Below are 24,043 nucleotides of genomic sequence, written 5' to 3'. Positions count from 1 at the left end.
CCCAGCCCAGGAGGCCGTCCTGGAAGAGGCTCAACTGAGCTGAGATTTACAGGCTAAGTAGGAATTAAAGGTGAAGATATAGCAGCAAGGGCATTCTGGACAGAGGAAACAGCATGAAACAGGATAGAGGAAGAAAATTAAAATGGTACATTCAGAAACCACAAATGTTTAGTATCAGTGCAGCAGAAGGGTGGCATGTGGCAAAGGGTAATGTAAGGCTAGAAGAGTTGGCAGGGCCCCCTTGAACTTTATTACTGTACCATCCTTCTCCCTGATCTCCCTGCCTCCAGTCTTGCCCCTCCAATCTGCTCACTGCCAGATCTTTCCCGGATGTACATCCATCCATTCATGGAGGTCTAACTCTCCATCCATCTATTTCTTTTTCCACAGATGACTTATAGTGACATATAAATTTATACAGTATAAAAGTATCTTAAAGAACTATCTCAGAACCTTTTTGGAGCAATGCAGAATATAAATAAGCATTTTAAAAGAAACAATTTGAGAGAGTTAGATGGAAAATATGGACAGGAAAGGAAGTAGTACAAGAGTAATTCTGTCACTCAAACATGCACATCATGCACTGCTGCTATTATAATAAAGATGTTTTGACAAAATGCAATTCTGACCTCCTAGCGGCCAAAGCCATGCAATCAATTATGAGTCACCATGTTGTTCAGAAAAAAAAAAAAAAAAAAAAAAAATCTTTTTTTTTTTTTTCTGACCTAATTGTCCTGGCTATAACCTTTAATACAATGATGAATAGAAGTGGTGAGAGCAGACTTCCTTGTCTTGTGCCTGTTCTTAAGGGGAAAGCATTCAGTCTTTCACCATTAATTATGATATTAGGTGAAGGTTTTCCATAGATGCTCTTTATCTGGTTGAGGAAGTTACTTTGTATTCCTAGTTTGAGTGTTTTTTAATCATGACAGAGTGGGCTTTTCCTGTGTCTATTGAGATGATCATATGGTTTTGTTCCTTTATTGATATATTACATTAATTGATTTCCAGATGTTAAACCAACCTTTCATTCCTAGGATAAATCTCACTTGGTCATAGTATATAATCCCCTTTACTTGTGGAATTCAGTTTGCTAATATTTTTTGAGAACGTTTGCATTTATATTCATAAGTGATACTGCTTTGTATTTTTCCTTTCTTATAATGTCTTTCCCTAGTTTGGATTTCAGGTTAATACTAACCTCAGATAACAAGCCTCTTTTAATTTTTGGAAGAATTCTTTTTTAAATGTTTGGTAGAATTCACCAGTGAAACCATCTGGTCCTTAGCTTTTCTTTGTGGGAAGTTTAAAAATTGCTAATTCAGCTTTTTTGCTTGTTATAGGTCATATATATTGTATACACATACGTGTGTATATATACACGTATATTCACAAATACACACACACGTATATACATGATAGGTCTCACTGTGTTGCCCAGGCTGTAGTGCAATGGCTGTTCACAGGCACTATCCCACTACTGATCAGGATGTGAGTTTTGACCTGCTCCATTTCCTACCTAGGCAAGTTCATCTCTCCTTAGGCAACTTGGTGGTCTCCCACTCCTGGGAGGTCACCATATTGATGCCAAACATAGTGTGGACACTCGAGGAGCATAATGCACTACAGCCCAGAGCTTCCGAGCTCAGTCCTCCCACCTCAGCCTCCTGAGTAGCTAGGACTACAGGCATGTGCTACCCCACCTGCTGAGTCATTTTAATAAATAACTACATCCCTACATGACATACAGATTTCTTATAAAGCCATTAGGATAGGCTAAAATCCTCCATGGTTTGCCATGAGAGTGAGGATAAAGTACAAAATAAAGCACACCCTCAGCTTGGCATATAGTGGTCCTTACTGATCTGGGTCCTGCTTACCACTGCAGTTGCCTGTCTCTCCACATTTTACTTAACTGTACCAATCTTTAGTTCCCCCAAAATGAACCTTGATGTTTCTTACTTCTGCACCTTTGCTCATGCTGTTCCTTGTCTGAAACAATCATTCTTTCTCATCACTTGCAGTCTACACCTCTCCCCATTGCTCCGTAGGGATGGCTCTCCTGGCTCTTTAAGACTTAGCTCAGGCTAAGGCATTCTTCCAAGGGAGCTTCTTGGCTAGGTTGGGGCTTCCTCTGGGATCACCCAAAACCACTGTGTTCCCTCTGTTAAAGCATTTATTAACTGTCTATTTTTATGTCTGCCTCCTTCCATCCCAGTCTTGGTCTTACCCTTGCCCTTAACAGGGCCCAGCAGAGACCAGCACAGAGATGATGCTCTGAATGTTCATGGAATGAGTGAATGAATGAATGAATAAATGAATGAATGAATGAATGAATGACAAATGAATGTGTTTTCTTCCTGGGCACAGGTGAGTGAACTGCCTTCCTCCATCATCCATAAGGATGATTTAGAGTTGAAGGAGAAAGACCAAAAGAAACCACCAACGGCACCCAGAGAGGTGAAAGTGACTCGGAGGAAGCTCACAACTGCCTCCCTTCCCAGCAAGTACCACGGCTATGAAGAACTGCTGACAGCCAAGCCTGATCCAGCCTTCATTGAGCCAAAGGGTATGTGAGGGCATATCCTTGCTCCAGGCCAAGAGGCCATCCCCACAGCCCAGAGCAAGTCAGGGTCAAGCCAAGGCTGGCACCAAGCTGTCTTTTCCCAACTAGGGTGCTGTCCTCTGTCTAAATACCTGTCAAAGGGCTCCTTTTAGGGTGTCCTTTGTTTGAAGCCCCACATATTGGGACCCCTGTCCTGGCTTGGGCCTTCACTGGCTTACAGGGAACCACAGTTTATTCAGAGATTGTAGTCGGTCTCAGCCTAGCTGTTCTGGATGATGAAGTCTCTCCTCAGGAAAAATTTGATGAATGAACACCCAGACTGGCCAGATTCTTGAGCTTTTCCCAGCCCAGGTTAAGTTCCCAAACTGAACGTCCGAAATCCTTCCTATCTGGTTGGAGGCAAAGGAGGCAGCGTCATCTCTGTGTTAATCTGTACTTCCAAAGCAACTGGCATTCAGCTGGACTGTTCTGGATATCAGCCCCTGCGATATAACCCCCTGAGGTTAACGGGGTTGCACTGGAGCCAGCCTTTTCCCCCACTCCAATACGATCGTCCCATTACAATCTGTGCTATTTTTCCATTATAATATGGGACAAATACTCACTGAAGAATGATGGACCTTCAGGCACTGGAACAGACCCGGAAGAAACCTGGGAGCAGTGTTTTCTTTTGGGGACTCTCAAATCCTTTTACCTAGAGCTGCTGTGAGACTGAGGAATGAAGCAATCAGGGGAGGCATCTGGGCGGACGGGCAGTGCCTTGACTCAGTCGCCTTCTTGCCCTAGGAATCCAGAAGAATGCACAGGCCCTGCAACACATGCTGAAGCACCCACTCCTGTGCCACTCCTCCAAGCCCAAGCTGGATACTCTTCAGAAACCCTATGTTCCCAAAGAGAAACGGGTAAACATCCAGCTCATTGAGTGTGTAAATGGCCCCTGAGTAACCCCCTCAGGTACAGATGTGGCTGTCACCTTGGGACCCTCTGAGGGCCATGCTTTCCCAGCACCCCCAGATGCTCCTCAGCCTGTTGCTGTGACGATATGAAGTTAGGCTAGGAAAGTCTGTGCATAAACCTGGGATAATACCCTCCTCCATGACCTTCTGCCAGGCCCAGAGGATCCCGATTCCACCCCCAAGGAAGACTAGAACCCAACTGCTGGATGACATCTTCATTCGCTTGCGGGATCCCCGGAACGTTACAGAGGCTCCACTAGGTATGGCTCTGCCACAGCTGCCAGGATCCCAGATCCAGTTCACTCCTGCTGACTAAAGGCAAAGAAAGGGCTTGTGTCAGTGCAGGAAAGGCCCCTAGAGAGCAACTACCTACATCAGTCTCTGTATGTAGATGGAGAAAAGGAGAGCCAGCGTGAGGCCTGGAGTTGCCTAAAATCACATAGCATGTTAAGGTCTTGAACCAGAGCTTAAGATAGAGTCAAGAGGGCATACCACTGACTTCCTACTGCCCCAAGCCGGAAAGGCCATTTTCAGCCCCTTAGCATCCTCCTGTCATGCCATCCCACTTTCCAAGGGTCTCTGGACCCAATCCTCTTGCTTCCGGCTGGGTGGGAACCAGGGTGAGCTTGGTGCCTCTCCTGGCTTCTTTTCCTGCAGGTGCTGTCCTGCACCGGCGGACAGAACGGCGGCTGGTGAACCACAAGCAGTACCTGGAGGCCAAGAGGCTGTTGAAGGAGTTCCAAGCACGTTACCGGCAGCTGGTGAGTGGCTCTCTGCGGACAGTGTTCGGGACCACCCCGCTTCCCCCAGCCTGCCCAGCGCTGAGTGAGAGTCAGCCCAAGTTCGGCCGCTTCCTCGAGTTCATGGATGAGTTCTGCCAGGAGCCCACAGCCAGTGACTCACAAGGCTAGGGCTGTGCATGGGGGCTGTGCGCATCATCCAGCCTGTGCCTCAGCTCTCCCTAAGGGCTCTGTGCCCTGGACCGCACCTCGAGGTTGACCAGCTGGCCACAGGCCTCAGAGCTCAGCTGGGCCCCACTCGCTGGCCACAAGGTGGCCTCCCCTTGTTAGGATCTCCCCTTCTTGGGCCAGGCATGATGGGGTGCCTGGCCCAGCAGCAATAAAGAGTGGGTGCACAGGGCAATAGACTGGGTGCCACATGCATTCTTTCTTGGAACCCAGGCCACAGCAGCACTGTCACACTTCCCTCTAAAAATGGTTTTCCAGTTCAGATGCAACAGGGATACATTTGTTCTCTGTTGTACAAGAAACTGACACCAGGGGGATCTTAACAAATTCCTGAACAATGGCTCCAAAAAGGGTATTTTTAGAAACCAGATCTTTTGAGTACAACCCTAATGTGCAGGGACAGTGTCATCCTGTATATTCATTCTTTACTCACACTCTTTCTTGGTTCCTTCATTAGGAACATGAATAGTTGAATGTGAACATGACAGTAAATTGGAGCAAACTGTAAACTGGAGGTAACTTATGCCAAAAGACACAGTTGTATACCACGGAAACCCCATCCCTGCTCCTAATCTTTACCGCCGTTCTGAATACCAAAGCAAGACATTCAACATAGGGCATTTCCCAGAGCACATACAGCACCAACAATCCACACACAGCTTAAGCTTAACCCATGTTTTTGTCTGAGATTGTTCTCCAGAGACAAGACTCTGACTAGAAACAGAACATCCACTTTCATGAGTTTTCTTTACTGTATTCTCAACTTGGGCCTCACCTCAAGCAGGCAAACATACATTGAAGAATGCGCTTTGGTACTGTTTAAATAACAACACATCAGCCCACTTGATTCCATGCCATGTCCTTGCTGACAGAAGCATCCCCAACAGGGCATGCCCTGGTCCAAGTCCTCTGTCTTTGTCAAAATGTTCTTCTGATGAGTTGGAGAGGAGGCAGCCAGCAGTGGCAGTCCACAAGGATCCAGGTACCTTCTCCAATCCTAAAGCAGACAGCAGGTTGAATAAAACCAACACACAACCTATTTTCTAGGCAGGAGGGGAAAAGGCCCTTAGGACAATAATATTTGTACAAAGAGTTGAGAGTAAACAGTATATCAGGCTCAAAAAAACAACAACAACAACAACAACTATTTGTTGGCATTTAAATTTTTTTCCCTTGCATAGTATCTATTCTTTCACTAGGACTTTTAAGTGCTCTGCTGGAGGCTCAGCGTTGGTAATACCATGTTTGATGCAAACTTGAACCCAATGAGGAAGAACCCCTGCTCTCATTGGTGGCACAGCTTTGGAGGGTGGTGGCCCCAACAAGGGGCAATCTGCCTGCTGCTATATTAATCTGGAACCAGGGCCAACAGCTACTCTTGAACTATGGTATTTGAAGAGTGAGTTCATTGCCTGTTTTACCTTATATTAAATGACAGGAAAGGAAGATAAACAAACCTTGCTTTGCCTTGGCTTCAAACTAGTTCTTAAGACACCAGAAAGGGAGAGAAGGAGTCTGCTCAGAGTTTGAGGTTGCCTCTCACAAGATGATGGCTAAAAGTTGCCACCTTACTCAAAAGGCATTACGGAGGCATTTACTCACAAAGGAGAGAGAGTAAATTTTTTTCTTAGGAGGAAAAAAATACTGGTAATACATAGAATAATCTGCACATCCAGTCTTGGCACTTTTTCCTTCATCTAATTTGACTAATCTCTAAACTGGTGACCCTTGCATATATCTTAGTCTCTTTTCTATGATCTTCTTCCGAAAGCTACAGCGGATAAGTCATGTATAAAGATGCATTTCCTAGATCATCTTCAGAAGAAAAATCTTTTCAACACTTTCCCTAGAATCTGCCCCACGACCACCCTGCCCCAGACCTGCTTTCTCTTTGAGAATTCATAACCAGCTATGTTTAGATACCAGTTCAAAAGACCACTCTATGGGTTGATGAGGAAAAGGGTGGCTGAGAACAATTTAAGACCAGAGTGAGTTTCCAGTTTTTAAAGAAAATTTGGCTAGCTGGCTTTTAATTCTTAATTAAAATCATTAAATTAAAATTATTCCGATCAAAATACATCACTCTCCAAGATTCCACATTCATATTACTTACTTATACTATGGAGACTTTCTCTACCTGAGCATGTATTCAGGGTCTATAGGTATATTTAACTGAAAAAATCAGGAAGAAAAAGCTAGTAAAATAGCCTCCTAAATCATTTGGGGGTATCCCCGTCATTGGTGTGTATGTCTGTGTGTGTCAAACTTTAATGATTATTTATTCAGACCCTAGAAAACTACACTATAAAATAGGGCACTGGATCGCAAGTTCCTCGTTTGGTTAAAAAAAAAAAGGGGGGGGGGGGGGGTGGGGGGCAGAGAAGAAATTTAACCTGGATGATTTCCATGCCCATTCCAGCTATAACATTCTATGACCGTGACCCAGCCTTTGATTCTTCTCTTTTCCCATTCTCCTACTAGACATTTCAATGAAAAGTTAGGCAGGAAAAAGGAAAGGAATCCCAAGTTGCTGCCAGCTCTGAGGAGAGACCAGGTTGGGGGAGAGATTAGGAGGTTACTAAATTGAGGTGTGGGCCTCCCCTGACCATGTCAGTGATCCACAACCCACCTCATTTCTTGGAGCTTAAGCTAAAAGCAGCATCTGAAGAGATGTTAATGTCCTGTAATTACTAGAAGAGAAAATTCATTCTCCTTCCATAACATGACTTAGTAAAAGAAAAGCAATGGTGCAAATTCACAACTACCGATGGGGTCTCTAAAATGTAGAATGCAGCCTGCTGGGTGCTGGGCAGTATCCTAAATGGGACCAGAAATGGCTTTCCTAAGACCATAAATAAACTCCCCAGCCACACATACATTCAAATGCATTCCATTAGACATCGAGCTCCTCAAGAGCAGGAACTACTTTTTCTCCACAGTCCAGCTCAGGGCTGGCACAAGTCTGAAGCTCAGTAAATGTTTGTCAAATAGAAAAGAAAGGATGAATAGCCTTCGGTCATCAGCTGCATGAGTCAGGCACGGTGGCAGCTTCCCATTTTAGTCAGTTTGCCAGTTTGTAACCAGACAGTAATCAATTAAGAGCTTTAATCTCTTAAGGACATTTTTCCTTTAGGGAAAATGAACAAAAAATAAAACACTTACTACCAGTGCTTCTTTCAAGCAAAAATTTAAAAATTAAATTAAAATTTAAAAAATAAGTGAAGCCACTTAGGAGTTTTCCCGGCAAGCCTCACCCAACAAGACTTAACCTTTTTAAAACAGAGGCAATTATATGAAAGGGGCCAGGAGCTGGATACATAGTCCCCTGATTTGCTACCAACCCAACCGGCCCAGATGACTTCTTCCAGCACATACAATCAACAGGTCAAGAACATTTTCTCAAAGTATGTTTCCCTCTCTATGGAAAGGAGCTGACAGCCCCCTTCTGAGGGCACCACATTTCTTGGATTTCCCCTCAGACTGACCTTCACCCTCCCACCTCTCATACCTTCCCCTTTAATAAGAAAAAAACCCACAGACTGCATATGTACAAGGAACAGAGTAAGACATGGGTAATTTGTGTGGTCAACTTCAATGATTTGTGAGGAATTTGTGAAATCCTGCACCTCTTATTCTAGCTCACAAACCCTCCCATGGTTCTGTTTCCTTCTTTGTCCTTTTCGTTTCCCCCAAATAATCCATATTAACATATCGACTTGTAACCAACTTCACAATCATGGAAGGAGAGAGGGAGAGTTTTCAGAAAGAAAAAGCATTCAGGTTTTAGTTACTAAGGATGGGAAACATCTTAAAATACAGATAGATTATCTTAGTGGTTTTTCCTTTCTCCAAAGCCAACCTGATTAAAGATCAAGCCTCTGCCCTCCTTAACCTAGACCACTCTACCTATATTTGAAGGACTGTTGCTCAGCAGGAAGTTCAGAAAACAACTGCCAATACCATCCTAGGCATCACTGTAGGTACAAGGCGGGAAGGCAGTAAGCTGGACCTAGTGTTTGGAATATTTGCTTAACAAGAATTTGTTCTTCACTCTGCACTTGTTGCAACCGCTATGCAATTCTTAAAATGAAAGTATTAATTTGGGGAAATATTTAAAATATATATCTTTTATCTATTAAAAATATTTCTTTTTACCAAAGACAAAAATCAATTCCAACTGAAAAGTGTTTTTCGAATTACTGGAGATATAGAAAAAGATGGCAAGTGGAAAAATAAGTGTTTTTGCTCCTACCAACAAGACTTGCCTTCCAATAATATTTACTAAGATCAAAAAGGAAATGCGTGAAATGGCAGTAACTGGTAAGTTTCCTCTAAGGGCATTTATGGTAAGGTCACCCTCCCTGTCTTCTGTAAACCACAGCCAGCTCTTCTGTTTTGGGCACAAACACGCCCTCCAGCAGCCCTTGGAGAACATAAGTTGTTGGTAGGGCCTAAAACTGAAGTGGTGTGACTATAAAATCATGAGATTGACATATGTTTTTAAAACATACATCTGCACATGTGCACACACACACACACAGAACACAGAATACATACATTCAGGTGAGTGATGTTCCCCACCGAAGTAGTCATCAAAGAGATTTTACCTATCTCAATGATGACCACAATGTTTAAGACATCTCTGGAACTTCTCTTTGGGAACTGTTTGGGAACTATGAGCTGCACAAGAAAATGGCTCTGACTGCTTTACAGCAGCACTCCATTTATTACTGCAAACCCACTTGATAAGCCACCTTCTTTCCCAGAGGCTTCAAATAGCTGCCGACTAGTCTCAGACTTTAAATTCTCTCTCCTAACCACAAACCACCACAAAACACTGAAGATTTGCCCTAAGAAAAAGAAGGCAAATCTGCGAACACTTAAAAGGAGTTATACTATCTGACTTAATCAATGGGTCACTGTTCTGGGCTTTGGCTTCTAGGTCTAGAAGCTGAGGAGGACCTTAGGAGTAGGCTGGAATAGATAACCATTAAGGTCCCTTCCAGTTCTAGCATTTTCGGAGTCAGTGTTTCTAGTCTTTGAAGACAGTTCCAGAAATGCTTTCACCAATGGCATTGGAAAAACTAAGCAGTATCCTGCTGGGGCTACTCAAAGGAGACAACATATATTGGGATATATAAGCTCTGGAAAGTCTGTTAAAATGCCAGTCACATGACTTTATAGTAACAACTTATACATACATGGGGAATGCCAGCCCATCAGAAATTCCCTAAAATCATACCTTGATCCCTATTCTCAATGAGCCCAGATGGGCAGAAGCACCAAGCACCACCAGGGATGCAAAAGACACATGGTGTCAGCTGCTAAGGAAAATAAACCCCCAAAGGTCCATGGGACTGAATTTACCAGCTGCATCCAGCTAGATACCTTGTTTCCATAGTATGGAGTTTCAGTATTGTTCTTTGCCTGACTTCAGGGCAAATTTTTCGGATTTTAGATCAACATTGCAGATAACCCTTGGCCATGTGAAAAGTAATAATTAAGCCTGATTATAGTTTGTCTCATAGGCTGAAACCCCCAGAAAAGCAGAAGGCTATAAACTGTGGGGGATGGGGATAATGCACAGTATATGTTTATCTACCCTGTTGATCTTGTTTGCATGTGGATTTTGCACTATCAGTGTTCAATGCCCAGTCTAGCTTCCCCTAGGCTCCCCTGGCACACCCTTAGGTCGTAATCTATTTGGGAAACCTTTAGAAAACCCATGGGTTATGCCTCTCAGTAGCTGAGAGAACCGGAACATCTGCACTGCAGTTTCATGATCTAAAAATGGGGCTAATGCCAGTTACATGAGAGGTCTCTTGGAAACACTAAATTAAATAATGTCTGTAAATGTGTTCTGTCAACTATATAGCATTCACTAAATGTTATTTTTTTAAACAGAGAATGTAAATTAACTTTTGTAAAGGCATAAGCTTAACTGATATAGATAGGTATTTATTTTTTGGCAAGGGGCGGCAGAAAGAGGACCATAACCATTATCATTTTGGATCTGCCAAGGAACTGTTCACTTCTTTGAAAAAGATGTAATTAATTTTTATCTGCAAGGCTGATTTAAAACAATACCCTGCTGAAAGAAGTCAGGAAGTCTATCAGTTTAAGAAGGTATCCCCTCTTTACCATTACTAACTGTGGCCATTATGTTCCTGAATGAGGCTGTTCCAAATCTCATTCCCAGTGGGTGCTGCCAGGTTTGGCCCAGAAGCCCTTAGGGATGGGTCACTTAGGCTTCTGGCCTGGGTCACAGAGAAACGGAAATCTGCTCCCTTGGATATTGACTACAAAGGCCCTGGAACCTCTCAGAACCATGTTAGACAGTGTTTTGCCATTAAAATAAAACCAAAGTGAGAACACTCAGCTCTTCAGGATAAATGATCAAGGCCGAAGACCTTTTAAACCTAGGTAACACTGTTCGTTAGGTGCTACTTGGCCCCGGCCATGTTGCTGGACCGTAGGAGATACTGATCCACACTTCCTTTTCGCCGGCTCACAGTCCGCCTCTCGTTGTCAAACATGCGCTGCAACTGCAGAGCCAACTGTCGGTCCTCTTCCTCTTGCTGAAGTTTCTGCTCCATCTCTCGCAGGACTGGGTCTGTTGGGGCCAGACCCACCTCACCACTGGTTTGTCGCAGTTTTTTAAGGGAGCCATTTTGTTCCAAGTGCTTGGTCTTACAGTGTCTTTTCCGGCCTCGACGCAAAGGAGGAAGTGGCTCTTCACTTAGGCTCTCGACTAGAACACCATTAGTCAGATCAAAATGATTTAATGTCTTCAATTGTTTCTTTGTTTTGAGGACTCCACCCAAAACACTGTTTTGGGGTAGCACTGAATTAACTGTGGTGATTTTCATGGCTCTGCTTATACAGGTTTTGTCTAACTTGGCATCTGGAGTTGACCCTGAGCCCTCAAACTGCTCCCTCTCCAAAGAAGTCCCACTGCCTCCCACTTTGAGTTCTGAGGAACAGCAGGTTTCCAGTGGGATCTCAATGTTACTTTTGTTATCACTGTCCTGTTCTGCTTTTGTTTGGCTAACAGAGGGGAAATAATCAAGATCAGCAGAGATGGGTCCAGTATACTCAGAGAGAAGAACCTGCCCACTGGACAATCTTGTATTTACAGCCACAAGTGGCTTCTCCTTGCTAGAATGGATACCTTCAGAGCCTAGTAAGTCTTCCCCCATTTCAGGAGCCAGAGAGGTAAGAGTGGCTTTTGACAGGGTCTTTTTGATCTGTCGCTCCTGAAAGATCTGTTCCCACTTTTTGAGGATCCGTGGACTGGCCTCATAAGAAGTCTGCTTCTGCAGACTTCTGTTTAGGTTGCGTGGAGTTGATTTGATGATGAGGGGACTTAGCACACGGCCATCAGGGAGTCTTTTGGGAGGGGTACATGGTGAGCAGACAATGGGCTTGAAATGGTTTAGTTCTTCGGAGATGCTGTCATTGCTCTCAGGGCTGATAGAACGCTCTGGCTTATGCAGGGAAGCCAAGGATGAAAGGGAGCTGAAGGGTAGACGCTTTTCGATGGTTAAGTCAGGGGCTGAGAGGCAGCGGTTGTTTTGAGTTGACAAGAGGACACCAATGATGGGGTTGGAGGCTGGAGTCATAGTTGTGACCTGAAAGAGATTAAAAACATTATGCATTCATACACACATACATACACATTTTCCTTCATCATTCCTTTATGATGGTGGAGCGACAGGGAAGGGGAGGACAAGAAAAGGGATGAAGGGTAACGTGAGCCCAAGAAAGGGAGAAAATCCCTAACTTAGAAAGCATACCATTTAGCAGAAAATCCTATATACTTCAAACAATTAATAAGACTGAAAATATGTAGGGGGAAAAAAAACTTATCTAAAGCTTTAAAAAAGGTTTCTTGTCCAGGCATGGTGGCTCATACCTCCCAAAGTGCTGTAATCCCATCATTTTGGGAAGCTGAGGCAGGTGTATCACTTTGAGACCAGCCTGGACAACATAGCAAGATCTCATCTCTACAAAAAATTAAAAAATTACCCAGGTGTAGTGGCATGTGCCTGCAGTCCCAGCTACTTGGGAGGCTGAGGTGAGAAAGGCTACTTGAGCCCAGGAGTCCGAGGCTGCAGTGAGCTATGGTTGCACCACTGCACACCAGCCTAGGTGACAGAGTGAGACTCTGTCTCTTAAAAAAAAAAGAAGGGGGGATTCTCTATTAGACCTTATTCTACCCATCGGGCTACTAATTCAAACTTTCTTCCTTCACATCTGTTTGTGGACTTCTCCAGCATAACTAGTATGCCTGAGCTCATTCTGCTTCTCTTCTGGAATAGTTTATTTCGTGACTGTGTGCAGAGGGGGTGATGAGGCAGGCCTCGCAAGCCCCGGAGGTCTGTGGCTGAGGTGTACCTTGGCTTTGTTGCCTGGAGCTGCTCTGAGTCTGCTCTTCGCTCTTTCCTGGGCTGTGTCACTACAGCTCTGACTCCTTTCCACCTTGGAGTTCAGCTTCCTAAAAAAAGAATAAATAAAAAACAAGTAGTCAAAATTAGTCTATTTACTAGGTAAGGAAAAAGGATGACAGTATCTTTTTGCTTTCTAAGCCACTAACCAAGAAAGAATTCCCTTGGGCAGCTACAATAGGAATGAGTTAATTTATTAACAAAATACATTCTGAGAAGAAACTCTGCACAAAGAGAGTGCTCCGGAGAGGAGCACTATTTGGTTCAAGGTTTTGTTTCCAAACTAGACCCTGCCAAAAGGAGGCAGAACCAGTGGCTCTTTTGAACATGCTTAGAGAGATGTAGAGATACTTCACTATCCTTAATAGTGTGGATACAATGTTAAATCACCTTTACAAGCAACAGATTTTTCTTTTTATTGACCCAAACCTCTCTTCAATCTAAATCAAGCACAAAACAAATATTGAAGTTCTTACAAAAATGCACAGTAGTGCATTAGATCTTTATGTACAGAGTCAAAATTAAATGTAGTCTCTCCTTTAATCCATTACATTTGAGCTTTCAAAGGCCTAAATCCTAGTGATTTCAGAGGTTTAAAGAACACATGATTTTTGTCTTTATGACAATGAGTTTATAACCCAAACCAAACTCCACAGTACTTGGATTATATACTGAAGTCCACTACACTATAGCATAGTAAGTGCCATAAGACAGCAGTTAGTATGCAACTAAACTTCCCAAGTGTTTTCTTCTAAGAGTTTTATCATTTTGACTCTTAAGTTTAGGTCTTTGGTCCATTTTGAGTTAAATTTTGTAACTCAAAATGGTGTGAAGTTGGAGTCCAACTTTATCCTTTTGTATGTGGATATCTATTAACAGTTGTCCCAGGATCATATGTAAATCTATGTTAGAATTATATGCAGATGACTGTCACCTGCCCCAGAAACAAGTAGGGACACTTAATTTCTCACTTGCCTTTGTTTCCATTCCTTCCAACAGGAATATATGTCTGTTCACCAAGCATGTATCATATACTTACTATATGTATGCCAGACACTGATGGCCACTATCCATGCACTGAGAATACAGAGAAGAATAAGACACAGTCTAGGTCTTCAAGGAATTAAGAGTCCAGTGGGCAAATAAATAAATACAATACAGTGAAAGGGCACAACAAAAAAAAAAGTATGCATAGGAAGCAGAAATGGCGTAACAGAGAGAGAGTTCTTCATAACCTGGGATGAAGTGAGATCTGGGTTGGAAATGTCTTCCTATAGCATGTTCATTTCAAAGGATAAACACAAATTTGCCATAAGTCAAGATGGACACATAGTTATGCAGATGATCTCAAACAGAAATTATTTCTTCAAATGATTCGATTTAGCTTTGGAATGGAATGCATCATATCTACTCTTTTGTAGCAAAAGACTTGTTTTCAGAGTTTTACTATGCCAGTATTAGCTCGAAGAAAACTTGAAAAGGAGGTAAGGTATCTTCCCAAGGTGCCTCTCTTCTCCCTACATCTCTAGTAGGTAGAGTGGGTAGCATGTCCTACCCACTCATAAGGGCTTCTATTCCAGTGTTTCTGTGTTATTCCTCCCATTCAAAACCCTCCCATCCTATGTCTTATGGCCACATAGTGTTAACAGGAGAAAGCGGTGGCCAGCCTGTATCACATGCTTGCACTGTACCAAGAAATTCAACATTTAACCCAAATGAAAGATGTGAAAGTTGTACTATCTAGTGGGAAATACATTTTGGAGCAGGTAGAAAATTTCAACATCCCCCTACAAAAGCAGCTGTGTAAAAGTCAGTTTGATTGGTAGTTTACTTTAAAAAATATTGATATTCATTTGCATTCCTAGAAGTCACAGGAACTGTCAGTGGTGTAAGCCACCCAGAAGCATACTGTATGGCAGATTAAAATGCTGTGGTAAATAATATATACCTTGGGTTAGAAGAAAGGGATATAAAATTGAGAGAGACAGCATTGTTACTTCAAATATATCAATTGCTTGGTGTGATTCCATTGGTGAAACAAGCAGACACCAAGAGGAAAAGATTTTCTGATCAACCTGAGAAAGACCTTTGTAACTTTTAATAGAGCAGTTCACTGATAGTTGCCTGGGAAGACACTGAGCTCCATGCCATTAGAGGTATTCAAACTGAGGCTGGATCTAGACCTTAAGTTCCAAATATTACATAATTAAGACATAGCTTAATATAATTTTTAAAAACAGGCTATAAATCCATTTTGTCAGGTGTAAAACAGTCAAATTGAAAGTCACTGTTTTCAATCCTGCGTTATCAGATACACACATGACAACTACCTGCAGTTGGGGAGAACATCTTCAGATGCCCCATAAACTCCATTTTGGCAAAAGAAAAGGCCCAGGGAGGAAACACTTGCAGTGACCACGCACATAATGAAGAAAAAAAAAATTCTGACAATCTAAAATCTTTTTGGTAAACTTTAGTATAGCTGAAATTGTCATTATCTCTCCCATTCATATTTGATCAACAGACTTTTTACTGAGCACCAACTCTGTGCAAAGCATTAGAGACAGATTGATCAAAAGACAACCTTCACTGAAAGGAGCATCTAGACACTGAAGTCTACCACTATAGCATAAGTGCTGTAAGAGAGCAGTTATTATACAACTGAACTCCTCAAGTGTTTTCTTCTAAGAGTTTTATAGTTTAAGCACTTACACTGAGGTATCTGATCCATCTGGAGTTCATTTTTGTATGTGGTATGAGGTTGGGGTCCAGCTTCATTCTTTTGCATGTAGATATCCAGTTATACCATCACCATATGTAAAGTGGCTATTCTTTCCCCACTGAATGGTCTTGGCACCCTTGTTGGAAATCAGTTGACCACAGATGTATGGGTTTATTTCTGGACTTTCAACTCTATTCCATTGATTTACATGTCTACCCTTATTCCAGTACCACACTATTTTGATTGCTATACTTTGCAGTAAGTTTTGAAATCAGGAGTTGTGAGTCTTCCACCTTTGTTCTTTTTTTTTCCTTCAAGATTGTTTTAACTATTTGGGATCCTCTGAAAATTCATATATGTATTTTGGTACGTTTGTCCATTTCTGCCAAAAAGATCATTGGCATTTTAATAGGTGTTACACTAAATCTGTAAAATGATTTCAAGAGTATTGACATCTTAATGTTATGTCTTCTAATCCATGAGCACAGGAGGTCTTTTGTCTTACTTAGATCTTTAATTTCTTTCAACAACGTTTTGTAGTTTTCAGCATACAAGTCTTGCACTACTGCGGTTAAATTTATTCATAAGTATTCTATTTTTTGATGCTATCGTAAACTGAATTGTTTTCATAGTTACCTTTTTGGGTTGTTCATTGCTAGTGTATAGAAATGCAACTGATTTTTGTGTGGTGAGCTTATATCCTGCAGCTTTGCTAAAATCTGGCTATTAGCTTTAACAATTATTTCATGGATTCTTTAGGATTTTTTGTGAATAACATGTCATATGTAAAGAGAGATAGTCTTACTTCTTCATTTGCCATCTGGATGCCTTTTATTTTTCTTGCCCAATTTTTCTGGCTAAAATTTCCATTACAAGTTGAACAAAAGTGGCAACAGTAGACATCATTTATCTTGTTCCTGCTACTGGGAGGAAAGTTTTCTCTTTCACCACTAAGTATGCTGTTGCTGTGGGTTTTTCATAGATTCCTTTTATAAGATTGATGAAGTTCTCTTATTTTCCTACATGTTCAGCATTTTTCTCATGAAAGGGTATAAGATTTTGTCACTTTTTTGTGTGTGTCTACTGAGCTTTTTTCCCCTTCATTCTACTAAAATAGTACATTACATTGATCTTCATACGCTGAAACACCATTGCATTCTTGGAATAAATCCCATTTGGTCATGGTATATAATTCTTTTTAAAAAATGCTGCTGGATTTTGTTGGCTGGTATTTTTGCTGAAGAATTTTTATCTATATTCCTAAGAGATCTTGGCCTATAGTTTTCTTACGAAGTATCTGTCCAGCTTTGGTATCAGGGTATAATGCTTACCTCACAGAATATTTATTCTTCTAATTTTTGGGAGAGTGTCAGGATTCATGTTAATTCTTCTTTATTTGTTTGGTAGAATCACCAGTGAAGCCATCTGGCCCTCAGGTTTCATTGTTGGATTATTATTATTATTATTATTCTGGGTTCAACCTCTTTATATAGGTCAATTCAGATTTTCAACTTCCTCGGGTACTTTACATGTTTCTAGGAACTGGTACATTTCATTACATTCACTCTAGGAACTGGTACATTTCATCTAAATTATCTAATCTGTTGGCATAAAATTGTTCATAGTCTATAATCCTTCTTAATTCTATAATGTCAGTAATGTCATCGTTTTTCTTCCTAATTTTGGTAATTTGAGTCTTCTCTTTTTTCTTGACCAGTCGTTAAAAATTTGTCAATTTTGTTGATCTTACCAAAGGACCCAACTTTTGGTTTCATTCATTCTACTGTTTTCCTATTCTCGGTTAATCTTCAATGTAATCTTTATTATTTCTTTCGTTTTGTTTTCTGTGTTTAGTCTACTCTGTGTGTTTAGTCTTAGATCTTTTATAATGTACGCTTTTACAGCTATAAATTTCCCTCTGAGCACTGCTTTCTTTACATTCAGTAAGTTTTGAGGTACAGGTTTTCTTTTATTTTTACCTTTTTCTAACTTTTAAGTTCAGGGGTACATGTGCAGGATGTGCAGGTTTGTGTCATAGTGGTTTGCTGCACAGATCATCCCATCACCAAGGTATTAAGCCCAGCATCCATTAGCTATTTTTCCTGATGGTCTCCCTCCTCCCACCCCCATCCTCCTACAGGCCTCAGTGTGTGTTGTTTCCCCACGTGTCCATGAGTTCTCATCATTCGGCTCCCACTTTATAAATGAAAACATGTAGTGTTTGGTTTTCTGTTCCTGCATTAGTTTGCTGAGAATGATGGCTTCCAGCTCCATCCATACCCCTGCAAAGGATAAAATCTTGTTCCTTTTAATGGCTGCATAGTATTCCATGGGGGTATATGTACCACATTTTCTTTATTCAGTCTATCACTGAATGGCATTTAGGTTGGTTCCATGTCTTTGCTGTTGTGAACAGTGCTGCAATGAACATACACGTGCCTGTATTTTTATGAGGGAATGATACATATTCCTTTGGGTATATACCTCGTAATGAGATTGCTGGGTCGAATGGTATTTCTGCCTCTAGGTTTTTGAGGAATCGTCACACTGTCTTCCACAATGGTTGAACTAATTTACACTCCCACCAACAATGTAAAAGTGTTTCATTTCTCCACAACCTTGCCAGCATCTGTTGTTTTTTGACTTTTTCATAATAGCCATTCTGACTGGTGTGAGATGGTATTTCGGTTCTGATTTGCATTTCTCTAAGGATCAGTAATGTCAAGCTCTTTTTCATATGCTGGTTGACCACATGTATGTCTTCTTTTGAGAAGTGTCTATTCAACCTTTGTCCACTTTTTACTGGGGTGGCTTTTTTTTTCTTGTAAATTTGTTTAAGTTCCTTGTAGATGCTGAATGCTAGACCTTTGTCAGATGGATAGATTGCAAAATTTTTCTCCCATTCCGTAGGCTGTCTGTTCACTCTGATGACAGTTTCTTTTGCTGGGCAGAAGCTCTTTAGTTTAATTAGATCCAATTCGTCAATTTTACTTTTGTTGCAATTGCTTTTGACACCTTCGTCATGAAATCTTTGCCCCTGCCTATGCTCCTGAATGGTACTGCCTAGATTTTCTTCTAGGGTTTTTATAGTTTTGGGTTTTACATTTAAGTCTTTAATCCATCTTGAGTTGATTTTTTAATTTTTTGTATGGTGTAAGGAAGGGGTCCAGTTTCAGTTTTCTGCATACGGCTCACCAGTTCTCCCAGCACCACTTACTAAATAGGGAACCCTTTCCCCATTGTTTTTGTCAGGTTTATCTAAGATCATATGGTTGTAGGTATGCAGTCTTGTTTCTGGATTCTCTATTCTGTTCCATCGGTCTGTCTGTTCTTGTATAAATATCAGGCTGTTTTGGTTACGGCAGCCTTGTAGTATAGTTTGAAGTCAGGTAGCGTCATGTCTCCAGCTTTTTTCTTTTTGCTTAGAATTGTCTTGAATATTCAGGTTCCACATGAATTTTAAATGGTTTTGGTTCCATATGAATTTTAAAATAGTTTTTTCTAATTCTGTGAAGAATGTCAATGTAGTTTAATGGGAATAGAATTGAATCTATAAATTGCTTTGGGCAGTATGGCCATTTTAATGATATTCATTCTTCCTATCCATGAGCATGCGATATTTTTCCATTTGTTTGTGTCATCTCTGATTTCTCTGAGCAGTGGTTTGTAGTTCTCCTTGAAGAGGTCCTGCCTTCCCTTGTTAGCCATATTCGTCGGTATTTTTTTCTTTTTGTGTTAATTGTGAATGGGAGTTCATTCATAATTTGGCTGTCTGGTTACCTGCTACTGGTGTATAGGAATGCTAGCGATTTCTGTACAATGATTTTGTATCCTGAGATTTTGCTGAAGCCGCTTATCAGATTAAGAAGTGTTTGGGCTGGGACAATGGTGTTTTCTAGATACAGAATCATGTCATCTGCAAACAAAGACAGTTTGACTTCCTTTCTTCCTATTTGAATACGCTTTATTTCTTTCTCTTGCCTGACTGCCCTGGCTAGAATTTCCGTTACTATGCTGAATAGGAGTGGTAAGAAAGGGCATCCTTGTCTTGTGCCTATTTTCAAGGGGAATGCTTCCAGCTTTTGCCCATTCAGAATGATACTGGCTGTGGGTCTGTCATATATGGCTCTTATTATTTTGAGGTATGTTCCTTCAACACCTAGTTTATTGCGAGTTTTCAACATGAAGGGATGTTGAATTTTATTGAAGGCCATTTCTGCATCTATTGAGATAATCATGTAGTAGTTTTTGTCTTTAGTTCTGTTTACGTGAAGAATCACATTTATTGATTTGCCTACGCTGAACCACCCTTGCATCTTGGGTGACATCATTAGGCTTTGTGTCCCCACTCAAATCTCATATTGAATTATAATCCCCATAATTCACACAGAGATGGTCTGGAATTGGAACTTATGTTGAAAAGGAAAGCAGAGCATAAGTGTTTGGAAAATTTCCAGTCTGATGGAGCAATAGAAAACAAAAACTCAGCTGCAGAAATTTGCATAAGTAATGAGAAGCCAAATGTTAATTGCCAAGACAATGGGGAAAATGTCTTCAGGACATGTCAGAAGTCTTCACAGCAAGCCCTCCCACTGCAGGGCCAGAAAACTAGGAGGAGAAAATAGTTTTGTGGGCTGGGCCCAGGGCCTTGCTGCTTTGTGAAGTCTCTTGGTGCCCATGCCCCAGCTGTGGCTAAAAGGGGCCAATGTACAGATCAGGCCATTGATTCAGAGGGTACAAGCCCCAAGCCTTGGTGTCTTACATGTGGTATTGGGCCTGTAGGTGCACATAAGTGAAGAAATGAGGTTTAGGAACTTTCACATAGATTACACAATGTATGCAAATGCAAGGATGTCCAGGCAGAAGTCTGCTGCAGGGGTGGAGCCTGGAGCACCTCTGCTAGGGCAGTATGGAAGGGAAATGTGGGGTTGGAGCCCCCACACTGAGTCCCCATTGGGGCACTGCCTAGGCGAGCTGTGGTAAAGAGGGCTACCTTCCTCCAGACCCCAGAATGGTAGATCCACAGACAACTTACACCATGTACCTAAAAAAGCCATAAACAATGCTGGCCCATGAAATCAGCCAGAGAGGGAGCTGTACCTTGCAAAGCCACAAGGGCAGAGCCGCTCAAGGCCCTGGGAGCCCACCTCTTGCACCAGCGTGACCTGAATGTGAGACATGGAGTCAAAGGAGATCATTTTGGAGTTTTAAGATTTGGCTGCCCTGCTGGATTACAGACTTGCATGGCCCTCTGTTTTGCCCAATTTCTCCCATTGGGAATGGGTGTATTTACCCAATGCCTATACTCTTATTGCATCTATGAAATAACTAACTTGCTTTTGATTTTACAGGCTCATAGGCAGCAGGAACTTGCCTTGTCTCAGATGAGACTTTGGGGGGCTGTTGGAAAGGTTTGTGTTTTGAAATGTGAGGACATGAGATTTGGGAGGGGCCAGGGGTGGAATGATATGGTTAGGCTTTGTGTTCCCACCCAAATTTCATCTTGATTTATAAACCTCATAATCTCCATGTGTCAAGGAAGAGTTCAGGTGGTGGTAACTGAATCATGGGGGTGGTTTCCCCCATGCTGTTCACATGATAGTGAGTTCTCATGAGATCTGATGGTTTTATTTATTTACTTATTTACGAGGTGGGGTCTTGCTCTGTCACCCAGGCAGTAGAGAATTGGTTCAATCTTGGCTCGCTGTGATATCCACCTCCCAGGTTCAAGCGATTCTCATATCTCGGTCTCCGGAGTAGCTGGAATTACAGGCGCATGTCACCACGCCCAGCTAATTTTTCTATTTTTAGTACAGATGGAGTTTCACTATGTTGGCCAGGCTGGTCTCAAACTCTTGACTTCAAGTGATCTGCCCACCTCAGCCTCCCAACATGCTGGGATTACAGGTGTGAGCCATTGCTTCTGGCCAAGATCTTACGGTTTTATAAGGGCCTCTTCCCCCTTCATTCATTCACTCCCTCCTGCCACCTTGTGAAGAAGGTGTCTGCTTTGCCTTCCACCATGATCGTAAGTTTCCTCAGGCCTCCCCCAGCCACATGGAACTGTGAGTCAATTACACTTCTTTTCTTTATAAATTGCCTAGTCTCAGGCAGTTCTTTATAGCAGTGTGAAAACAGATTAACATACAGGGGATGGAGACTACTTGATCATGATGGATAAGCTTTTTGATGTGCTGCTGGATTTGGTTTGCCAGTATTTTATTGAGGATTTTTGCATTGATGTTTATCAAGGATACTGGCCTGAAGTTTTCTTTTTTGTTGTATCTCTTCCAGGTTTTGGTATCAGGATGATGCAGGCCTTATAGAATGAGTTAGGGAGGAATCCCTCCTTTTCAATTTTTTGGAATAGTTGCTGTAGAAATGGCATCAACTCATTGTCGTACCTGTGGTAGAATTCAGCTGTGAATGTCTTGTCCTGGGCTTTTTTGGTTGGTAGGCTACTCCTTATTGCCTCAATTTCAAAACTCATTATTGGTCTATTGAGGGATTCAATTTCTTCCTGGTTCAGTCTTAAGAGCATATGTATATCCAGGAAGGTTTTTATTTTCATTCCTCTCAAAGTATTTTCTAATTTCTCTTGTGACTTCTTCTTTGGCCCACTGGTTTTAAAGAATGTGTTGTTTCATTTCCACATATTTGTTAATTTTCCAGTTTTCTTCCTATCAATTTCTAGTTTCATTCCATTGTGGTCAAAAATATAGTTATTATTTCAACCTTTTAAAATATATTGAGACTTGTTTTATCGTCTAACATACAGTCCATATTGGAGAATGTTCCATGTGCACTTCAGAAGAATTCTTGTTGAGTTGATCCTTTTATCATTATATAATATATTTCCTTGTCTTTTGTAACAATTTTTAACCTGAAGTCTATATTGTCTGATATTAGTATGGCTACTCCAGCTCTCTTATTTACTGTTTGCATGAAATATCTTTCCATCCTTTCACTATCAATGTATTTTTGTCTTTGGATCTAAGGTGTGTCTCAGCATATATCCGAATCATTTCTTTTTTAAATCCATTCTCCCAATCTCTTCCTCTTAATTGCAGAGTTTAATCAATTTACATTTAATGTAATTGCTGATGAAGGACTTCTGCTATTTGTTTTCTAGGTCTTATACAGGCATCCCTTTCTTTTTTGTCCTTTGCTTTATTGCACATTGCTGATACTGCATTTTTTACAAACTGAAGATTCATGGCAACCCTGTATCAAGCAAGTCTATCAGCATCATTTTTCCAACAGCATGTGCTCACTTTTTGTCTCTGTGTCACATTTTGGTAATTCTCACAATATTTCAAACTTTTTCATGATTATTATATCTGGTATAGTGATTTGTGATCTTTGCTATTTCCAGTATTCTGTTTGGCTTTCAACAGTCTGATTATAATGTGTCTTGGTATAGACGTCTTTATCCTACTCTGGAGTCACAGAACTTCTTGGATGTGTAGACTTATGTCTTTCATTAAATTTGGTTAGTGTTTGGTCATTATTACTTCAAATATTCTTTCTGCCCCTTTCTCTCTCATTCTGGGACTACCATTTTGTGTATATTGGTACACTTAACGATGTCTCACAGATTTCTTAGGCTCTGTTCATTTTTCTTTATTCTTTTTTATTTCTGTTTCTCAGACTGGATAATCTCAATTGACCTATATTCATATTAGTTAATTATTCTGCCTGTTCAAATCTGTTCTGTCACTGTACTTTTCAGGTCCAGAATTTCTATTTGATTCCTTTTTCATAATTTCTCTTTATTGATACTGTCTACTTAGGACATTGTTTTTCATGGTTTCCTTTAGTTCTTTGCCCATAGTTCCTTTAGCTCTTGAGCATATGATTTAAAGTCCACATTAAAAATGTCAAATGTCTCAGCTTCCTTTGGGACATTTTCTATCGGTTTCTTTTTTCCTGTGTATGGGTCATTGTTTCTTGCTTCCTATGCCTCATATTTTTTGCATTTTGAATATTATAAGGTGGCGACTATGAAAATCAGATTCTCTCCCTACCCCTGGGTTTGTGGTTGCTGTCTGTTATAGCTGTTATTTGTTTAGTGACTTTTTTGAACTGATTTTATAAAGTCTATTTTTTGTCATATGTGGCCAATGAATTCTCTGTTCTGTTAGCTTAGTGGTCAGTTAGTGATCTGACAGAGTTCCTTAGATGCCAAGATTCCGGTGTTCTTTTCATTTCTTTTCTTTCTTTCCTTTCCTTTCCTTTTTTTTTTTCTGAGAGAGGGTCTTACTCTGTTGCCTAGGCTGGAGTGCAATTAAGTGATCATGGCTAACTGAAGCCTCTATCTCCTGGGCTCAAGAGATCCTCCCACCTCAGCCTCCTGAGTAGCTGGAACTACAGGCATGTATCAC

General features: G+C 41.2%; 3 protein-coding genes across 7 annotated transcripts in view; 1 reads left to right on the top strand and 2 right to left on the bottom strand.

Moving 5' to 3' along the window:
* The window catches only part of XRRA1 (X-ray radiation resistance associated 1), a 110,101-nt gene extending 99,193 nt beyond the window's left edge, over nucleotides 1-10,908 (top strand). For all 4 annotated transcript variants that reach the window (XM_050756128.1, XM_050756127.1, XM_050756126.1 and 1 more), the window contains 4 exons: nucleotides 2,371-2,569; nucleotides 3,353-3,468; nucleotides 3,677-3,782; nucleotides 4,180-10,908. In XM_050756128.1, the coding sequence (XP_050612085.1) occupies nucleotides 2,371-2,569; nucleotides 3,353-3,468; nucleotides 3,677-3,782; nucleotides 4,180-4,433 (675 nt within the window). In that variant the 3' untranslated portion in view covers nucleotides 4,434-10,908. The remainder of the gene's footprint in view (nucleotides 1-2,370; nucleotides 2,570-3,352; nucleotides 3,469-3,676; nucleotides 3,783-4,179) is intronic.
* The window catches only part of RPS3 (ribosomal protein S3), a 735,956-nt gene that overhangs the window by 566,015 nt on the left and 145,898 nt on the right, over nucleotides 1-24,043 (bottom strand). The window lies entirely within an intron of this gene.
* RNF169 (ring finger protein 169) overlaps nucleotides 5,219-24,043 on the bottom strand; it is a 96,975-nt gene continuing 78,150 nt past the window's right edge. The window contains exons 5-6 of the mRNA XM_050756152.1: nucleotides 12,888-12,987; nucleotides 5,219-12,121 (exon numbers count right to left, since the gene is read on the bottom strand). Coding sequence (XP_050612109.1) covers nucleotides 10,934-12,121; nucleotides 12,888-12,987 — 1,288 coding nt within the window. The 3' untranslated portion in view covers nucleotides 5,219-10,933. The remainder of the gene's footprint in view (nucleotides 12,122-12,887; nucleotides 12,988-24,043) is intronic.

This window comes from Macaca thibetana, chromosome 14 (genome assembly GCF_024542745.1).
Source record: "Macaca thibetana thibetana isolate TM-01 chromosome 14, ASM2454274v1, whole genome shotgun sequence".
Lineage (NCBI taxonomy): Eukaryota > Metazoa > Chordata > Mammalia > Primates > Cercopithecidae > Macaca > Macaca thibetana.
The sequence above is the reverse complement of the archived record's forward strand: the minus strand, read 5'-3'. Positions and strand labels throughout refer to the sequence as shown.